Genomic DNA, 8,429 nt, shown 5'->3' on the forward strand with positions numbered 1-8,429 from the left:
CCGCCGCCATTTTGCGTCAGCGACTGTGGGGGAGGGGGTGCGCCCGCGCGTGTGCCGCTGCTGGCGGTGAAGGTGGGAGCGGGCCGCGCCGACAAGCTGGCCGGGCCCGGGGGGGGAGGGGGGGGGGGGGGGGGGCGCCGCCCCCCGCCGCGTGAGCCCACCTGTGCTCCGGCTCCGGCGCTGATCCCGGCTTCGCTCCCGGCAGAGACCAAGGTGTACGTGGGGAACCTGGGCACGGGCGCGGGCAAAGGCGAGCTGGAGAGAGCCTTCAGCTACTACGGGCCCCTGAGAACCGTGTGGATCGCCAGGAACCCGCCGGGGTTTGCCTTCGTGGAGTTCGAAGACCCGAGGGATGCTGAAGACGCTGTGCTCGGCCTCGATGGGAAGTATGTGCATGCCTAAAATCTCCTTGACTGCTCGGGCTGCAGTTTCTGACCTCTGCGGCCCACACCGATCATCGATACCCATTCTGTGTGTAACGAGCACAGGAGAGAAAAGAATTCCTGTGATTAATACATACCATGTGTTGCAGGATAATATGTGGCTCCAGGGTTAGAGTGGAAGTGTCAACGGGGATGCCTCGTCGCTCCCGTTACGACAGGCCTCCTGCGCGGCGCCCCTTTGACCCTAATGACAGATGCTACGAGTGTGGTGAGAAAGGCCACTATGCTTATGATTGTCACCGCTATAGTCGCCGAAGGAGGAGCAGGTACGTGTGGGGCCAGGGTGGCTGGGTTGCTTCGCCAGTTCACTTTTGTGTAGCTCTTGTTAGCAAAGAACAGAATGTTACGCCAGTTTTCTTTAAATTTTAACGCTAGAATAAATGTATAGGTGTATATTACAATTTGTTGCTATTTCTATCAAATGTTAATATCTTAATAATCAACCTGGTCAAAACCTTTCAGGTTTCTTCGTTTGAGTCAGTCGCCTTGATTCAGAATGTCACGAGCCTTAAGATTTCATGCTGAGGCGCCTTGCAAATCCGACACTTAAGATCCTCCTAGACCTTGAGGTGATCAGCATAAGAGGCCAGATCCCCTCGAGCCATCTACACGTAGCTTCACCTTATTCTTTAAGGGCAGAAAATTTGAGACGGTGATCGCCGTAACAGTAAATTTGGCTTTCAATTGGGGCCCCCCTCCGGTTTAGAAAGAGGAACACCAGATTGACCACATTCCCACCTAGAAAAATCTTCTTGCGTCAATCAAGCCTCGCCCTGGCTCATTGGGCTGTCAGTTTGATCGTCGTTAGATTGAAGAGAACACCTAGATGCAGCGATCGGCTATAGATACTTCTAGATCGTCTAGATCTGCTAGACCTTGGGCCAAAGAGGGTCGACCTGCAAACTTGCAAGGTTTATTTTAAATACACATTACAGTGTTTTCTATTCTAATGTAATTCTGCAATGTAATTCAGCTTTTAACATTTTTCTAGGTAGTAAAATGCTCAAGACAAGTAGGCCCAGAGATTTTTCCAACTGACAGATGCTAGTTCTTTAGTTGTCTGAAATCAGTTTTGACTTCAGCAGGGCCTCACATGCACTGATTGCTGCAGCTGTTTCCTGATACCTGTTTTCTCTAACCTAAAACCAGGTCCCGGTCTAGATCCCGTTCAAGGTCCCGAGGAAGAAGGTATTCTCGGTCACGCAGTCGGAGTCGTGGTAGGAGGTGTGCTTAAGTTTGTCTTTTATTCCTATTTGCTTCTTTTGCTTTGAAAAAGCTACACTTGTACAACTCTTCAATTGACTTCTTTGCAGGTCCCGGTCAGCTTCCTATCGTAGGTCCCGGTCCATTTCTCCTCGTAGGTCTAGGTCTGTGTCTCCCCGCCGGTCCCGATCGGGTTCCTTGAAGAGATCAAGGTAATTATTAGTAGTTTTTAATAGGTTGTGTGCTTTGTTTTTGTTGTTGTTTTTCATTTTAGTTAAGGGATTCAAAAAGGTGTTGGGTGGCAGACTTCGAAAGGTGTTGACCTCTAGAAATCAGACTGTAGCATGCTTTGAAAAGTTTCTGATAATCCTAGTTGAATTTACAGGTGTGGTAATATGGTTAGTTTTGAGACCTTACACAGCTGCATATCCCTTGATGAATTTTGATGTCTAAAACGTCTAATGATCATGTAGGTTTTAAATTCAACATGTAGACATTAATCTAGAGTAGTGCTGTAATTGTCATCACTTCTGGTTGAGTTGACTTCTTTGATTTTGTTTTAATTTGTCCTCATTTGTTATTTCAGGTCTAGATCAAGATCCAGATCTAGGTCCAGATCTGTTACGTGGCCCCGAAGCAGGTAAGATCTCTTCCGTGACTGTGGATACTTAGTAAAAGTTGCTTAAACGTCTGTTTAGGCTTTCTCACAGCTGTTAACATTTTCAGAAAAAAAAGTGTTTTCGCTCCACTAACTTAGGGGTCTGTAGTTTTAAAAAGCAAGGCAGAAAATTGTTCTTTCTCTTTTTATTGTTTTACATATCACTGACATCCAGGTCCTGATAGTTATCACTAGTACTGTTTTGATTGGGTTGCATTAACAGCTAACATAGCAAATGAATTTAGAATTAATCTGAAAAGTTTTCTTCTTTTTCCTTGTGTAGCACAGATGAGATTGTGGATTCTTCCCATTATTTGTCAGAGAAACCAGGATGCCCTTCCGGTAGTGCGTTAAAAGCATTAATGCATGTAGCCAGGCAAGTTGTGAAGGGCTTGCTAGTACCATGAGTGTTACAGCTGTTTCCAGCTCTGTTGAATAACAGAGCGTCAGTCTGCAGGAGCTGAATTCAATTTGAGATAAACATCTGTCAGAATTATTTTGTACCAACAAATGTGCCATAAGAGTGACAATCAAATTTTAAAGAAACACGGGATGTCATTTGTTCTCTGAAATTGTAGCTTAATCCTTCCATAGTAAGTGAATGCAGCTTGTGCTTTATGCAGTCTTGTCCAGGCAGCACGGCTGACATAGGTTGATTGGATGTCCTTGGCAAGCTGTCCTAGGAGAACAAGAGTAAACTGAAGTTCCACTCTGAAGAAGATGGGACTGCTCTTGCCGCAGCCCATTCCCGGGCCTATTGTTCTGGTTTGAAATCCATAACACAATAGTCAACCGTGAAGAAACACAAAAAAAACAAAGGGAAGCTTTAGCTGAAGGGCGTAAGCGGAAAAGCCTGCATCTGAAGATGGGAGATTTGGTGCTGAAAGGTGGTGGTGGCGTTTTCTGAGAGTAGAACAGCAAGCAATGACAGGAGGCAAAGACCAGAAGATGGCTTAGTTAAGAGCAGAAACTCACACACACAGTCCAGAAGCTAGTAAAAAGAGAAGGGAAATTCCCTGAGGCAGTCGAGCAATGCCTTTCACTGATTAGGTATACTTTCTCTACCTGTTGCTAAAATATGTTGAATCTTAATACCATTTGTTCCAATGTGACTAAATCATGGCTTATCACTGTCCACTTTCAGTGATAAGCAGAAGACAGCTACAGTCAACACACTCTCAAAGAGAAAAACATCTTGATTTTACCACTATTGTTTTCTTTTTTCAGTACCAGGATGGTTTTCTGCAGTGTAAAGGATGCTTTTAGTGACATTTCTAGACTATTGTGTGACACCTTTCATTGTAAGTAGAGATTAAGTCACTGAGGCAGAGGAAATTACACACGTACAAGTACAGGGAAGTGGCAAAATATTGGTGCTTAACTCTAATGAGGTCACTGTTAAACTTCCACATGAGGCAATTGGAAGATGGTTTGTTTACAGAAGAATCGAAGGAATGCATAGCACCCAGAGATGGGCTCTTGAGTCAGAAGGAATACAGACTGCATAAGTACTACATGATGTTTGCTGGTTTGACAGTGTCAAAGCTACATCTGGAAGCTGTTGTGGAAAGCCTTGGATGTGGGAAGTAGAAGACTTCCTTTGGGAACCTAAAAGTTTCAGTTATTTTAGGCACTATTAGTATTCTTCTGGTGTAGCAGTCTTATCTCAGACTGAGATTTTTGACAATCTTCACAAGGGTTAAGTTCAGAGAGATTTAAAAAAATATTTTGAGCAAGTGCTTACATAAGATGAAGCACAGAGGAGAAGGTATTTGTAGGAGCGTGCTGCCTGCAGCCAGTTGCAACTATAGTGGTAGATGTCACTCAAGCCTAATAAAACTTTTGCAAGTTTAGAGCATGGCTTTTTACTGGCTTTGTGAAAATACTGGCCAGGATTTGGATTGTTCATGTATTCTTGTCACCTGCATCAGCAAACGCCAGTCATCAGCCGGGGACCAAAGTACAGAACAACACGTGCACCATCTATTTAAAAAGCTTTCTTCCGAAACTTAGCAGGAAAAGGCCTGGAAATGTGCAGGATTCTGTCTGTTCAATATGACAGTTCTTACACATTTAGTGTGAATCTTGCTGTCTCAACTGTGGGAACATGCATGCTACCAGCTTCCCTGCTGAGCTGTGTTTTTAACTCTTCTTGTAGGTCTAGGTCTCATGGCAGATCAAAATCGGGCTCGCCGGCTAAGAGGTAAGCATACAGAGATAAAGCCTGCAGTAGTATCTAGAATTCGGTATTGGGTTTGCATGATGAACAGAGCCTGGTCCTTTAGGAAGAAAATCCCCCAAACATGGGTGCCCAGCTAATCTGTTTGCGATATGACTGAGATCATAAAATTCCCTCTGCAGCTATTTGGAGTATGTTCCTTACCCATCTCTTTGTTTTCATTAGCTTTCTCTAGTTTCCAACATAGTACTGACTTTTTTGTGTCTTTGTGCTCAGTTCTGTTAAATATTTCTATCCATCAGATAAAGGGCTTCAGCTTTATTAATGCTGTTGATAAAACAGCAGGAATCTGGTGATGTTTCTTTTCTCAAAGCTTCACCTCAGTACTACCCCTTGTTTTCCTATTTTGTCTACTGAAGACAGTTGCTTAAAATTAATCTCCACGCTAAATGAATTGAGAATCCCTGCCAGAGTAAAAGTTGTTTTGAAAACTTTGCCATTTTAAAGAGCTTCTGGCTAGATTCCCATAATAATTCCATTGTTGTCTGAGATGCTTATGTTTTTTGAATACAAAAGTTCCATTTGACCTTTAAGCTGCATTGATGATATTCTGTTTTGACAGTCGGTCAAAGTCCCGATCACCATCTCCAAAGAGAAGGTATGTTTATCTCCCTGCTAATAACGTAGACTCTGTAGAGCTGGCATTTTAGTATCTGCAGTGATCTCTGCTGAGGAGTTTGACTGCTGCTTGTAGGAAAATACTGGAAAGGTATTTTGCTGAGATGTCTTCGACAGAAATAACGTTGTGATTGTGGTTTTATGTATGGTAATAAATACATGGTAGTCATTCCTCAGGATTCTGGTTATGTAGCAGTGTTACATCTTGCCTTTGCTCCTGTGTTCATTTGAGTTCACTAACAGTTTTACTGCACAGAGACTTTCTACTGGTGAGCTTAAAGCACAGAATAAATGTGGGAATTGGCTTTGAGTCTCATTAAAAGCTGCGGTGAGATAGAGTGGAGTAAAGTGGCACAGCGGTCAGGATTGGAAGGTCGAGCCTGTTATTTAATCTGTTCTTTTTCCCAATAAGTTGGTAAATAATTATCCGTGTGTGTGTATGCCGATGTTTGTAGTGACAGAATCAGCAGCGTTTTTTTCCCTAGTTTGAATTCTTTAGTAGTTCATTTTTATGACTTCAGTGCTCAGGATTTGTAGGGAGGGGATATATCCTAGGAAGAATAGCTGTAGAACTGCCACGATGTGTCCCTTGCCTTGGTGATCTTTCTGCCCTGCAAGTTGTTTCTTTCTTTTTTTTACATACTCACAGAACTTCCGCACTTAGCTTTGCTTCATTTAAAAACGTGGCTGTATGTAGTCTAACCTCAGAAACAATCACAAGGGACTTGAAGAAATGCTCATAAATGCTGAGCGATCACCGTAATAGGTTTTGACAAGCTGCTGTATCAGAACAGCGAAGAAGTAGCCTGCTTCCATGAACGTCACTATTAGTAGTACCCTTTAGATGACTTTACAGTGATCACATTTAAATTGTGTTATAAAAATAACAGTAGAGAAATGCAACAATGTGAAAGTAAAAACCATAAAATAAATGTATTATCTCTAACATTAAATCATCAACCCATTAGCTTTGTTAACAGTGATTTGTTGTTTTATTAGAAAACAATGCTTAAAGGCTGCTGAAGTAGTCTAGGTGTCCTCCTGTTGCTTTTTCCTGTATTTGTGAATCCCAAATGACTACTGAAATACTAACTGTGGATTCTTTTCCTTTCAGTCGTTCACCATCAGGAAGCCCTCAAAGAAGTGCGAGTCCTGAAAGAATGGATTAAAGTTATGAAGTTAATCTTTTAGGAAGAAAGTTATTTTGCTTACATTATTATAAGGGATTTTGTGGTGTCTTTGTAAATGTAAGAATGTAGATAGAAGAGTATATCAACTAAAATTTGGCATGATCTGGGTCTTCTGAGTTAGTCACACCAATAGACTAGCACAGGTCTCTTTTTATTGTATGAATTAACTTCCTGTGATATGAAAATGTGGGACTTTTTTATTGGCACATTGAAATAAAATGTGTATTTTTAACTAAACCTTCTCTGTAGTAACCCTGCTGCTTCTGTTAACATTTGGGTAATTTTAGCTGTGTGCCATGTAATGTGGATGAAAAATGTCTAAAATGGGAATGACTAATACTAGTGTCTTCTCAAACTAGTCACTTTTCACATTTATTGTTGAACGGTCTTTGGTGAAAGGATCAGTTTCTGCTTTCCTTGAAATGGAACTTAAAATCCATCTCTGTCTGCAGATGGCTAAAAATTTGCATATGCCCTTTTTATTCCTTTATGATGCTTAGTGGGCATTCATTTTTCTCCCTGATCTAACTATTCTGCAAATCTTACTCTCTGGTGCTTGACTAGTTATGATACCCAATGCCCAAAAACTTAAGGATGAGCTTTTATTCAAAATACTGACATCTTTTAAATGAGTAACATCTGCAGAAACGTCTAAATGTAATAGAAATCATCAATAACTTGACAATTGCTACTTTTGCTTGTTGCATTTTTTAGTTCTTTAAGCTATTAGTATAAAGAAGACTTCTTAAAATGTCGCAAGGCATGCTTTCCTTTTTTGAGGGAAGATAAAAGGTCTTCCGACCTACTTGCTGAAGGACCTTAGGAAGATGTGTTTGAGAGGCAAAAGAAAGCTGTTACTAGTCTTTCTGCAGCTCACTCAAAACTTTTCTCAAAGTGAAAGATTCTCACAGCTGACCTCAGGAATTCTAACCTGCTTCACAGAAATCAGTATGATTTTAAAGCAGCCCAGATCCTGGAGACGATTTTGTTGAATTAAGCTAATTTCTTCCAGCAAATACACCTGCAGGATTAATTATTTGTGTACAGGTATGTCAGGCTCTGTGTTTGTCTTCATTCTGTAGTCAAGAATTGCATGATAAAGCACTTTGTTGACACAGATCACAGCAAAAGACTGGAAACATGTTAGACTGTGAACAAACAAAATGGTAGGCGGGGGGGGGGGGGGGCAAACCTTTTTTTACTGTGATGGGGTATCTAGTAGAAATAAAGGCCAGTTTTGGCAGTAAACAAACACTGAAATGTAAAGTGAGGCCTGTTTGGGCTTCTGGCAAAATCTATCATGGCAGTTTGCTTCCAATGTGTAAACCACAGCAGAGCATCTTAAATGAAAAAAAAAAATCAGAAGATTAACTTTGGTGACACCTTGGGTAACCCATGATTTAAAAAAAAACAGGCTTCCTGTTAACAAGGAGTTCATGGTGTTTTTTCAGTGTATGAGCAAATGGTGCAGATTCTGAGCGCACTGCCATGCTGCAGCATTGTCTGGCCTTTATGCCTAGTCCTCACTCATGGGTTCTTGGTGTCTGCCTGGACGGTCCTGTGGTGCTCGGCAGTGGGGATTAGCGTTTCACCTGCCGGGTGCGATGGTTGATATTCTGGCAATATCCACTAAATTCCACCGTTGCCGCAATGGGAGAGCCGGGGGCGACACAAATGTTGCCATGCAGTGATTTAGCGGAAATGCCTGAAGCCTGTGACTTGTGTTTGGAATATTTATTGGTTGTGCATTGCCTGGCCGGTTTATAGCGTGCCTGCGTCACAGACACGTGTACGCCAGTGCTATGGAATTTGATCAGCTTTTTTCTCTTCTGTACTCTTACGGCAAACCTACTCCACAATAAACCTGCAGACTAACACGACAGCTGTACTGGTACCTGTTTTTCAGTACCCAGAGACACTGTGGAAGATGGAGCAGAGGAGCCTGGGGTTTCCGTAGGGGACTGGGGTTCCCCTAAACCCAGGCTTAGCGGTGAGAACCTAAGCGAGGAGGCAGGGCTGTGCTGGTGGGGCGGCCCTGCCTGCAGCTGCGGCCACTATGAAGGATGGCCAGCACTCCA

General features: G+C 42.5%; 1 protein-coding gene across 1 annotated transcript in view; it reads left to right on the forward strand.

Moving 5' to 3' along the window:
- The window catches only part of SRSF7 (serine/arginine-rich splicing factor 7), a 10,793-nt gene extending 4,209 nt beyond the window's left edge, over positions 1-6,584 (forward strand). The window contains exons 4-11 of the mRNA XM_010562522.1: positions 21-386; positions 533-709; positions 1,593-1,667; positions 1,757-1,858; positions 2,233-2,286; positions 4,463-4,507; positions 5,106-5,141; positions 6,276-6,584. Coding sequence (XP_010560824.1) covers positions 21-386; positions 533-709; positions 1,593-1,667; positions 1,757-1,858; positions 2,233-2,286; positions 4,463-4,507; positions 5,106-5,141; positions 6,276-6,330 — 910 coding nt within the window. The 3' untranslated portion in view covers positions 6,331-6,584. The remainder of the gene's footprint in view (positions 1-20; positions 387-532; positions 710-1,592; positions 1,668-1,756; positions 1,859-2,232; positions 2,287-4,462; positions 4,508-5,105; positions 5,142-6,275) is intronic.
- Positions 6,585-8,429: the final 1,845 nt, after the last annotated feature.

The sequence above is a fragment of the Haliaeetus leucocephalus genome, unplaced genomic scaffold (genome assembly GCF_000737465.1).
Source record: "Haliaeetus leucocephalus isolate CR32 unplaced genomic scaffold, Haliaeetus_leucocephalus-4.0 Scaffold160, whole genome shotgun sequence".
Lineage (NCBI taxonomy): Eukaryota > Metazoa > Chordata > Aves > Accipitriformes > Accipitridae > Haliaeetus > Haliaeetus leucocephalus.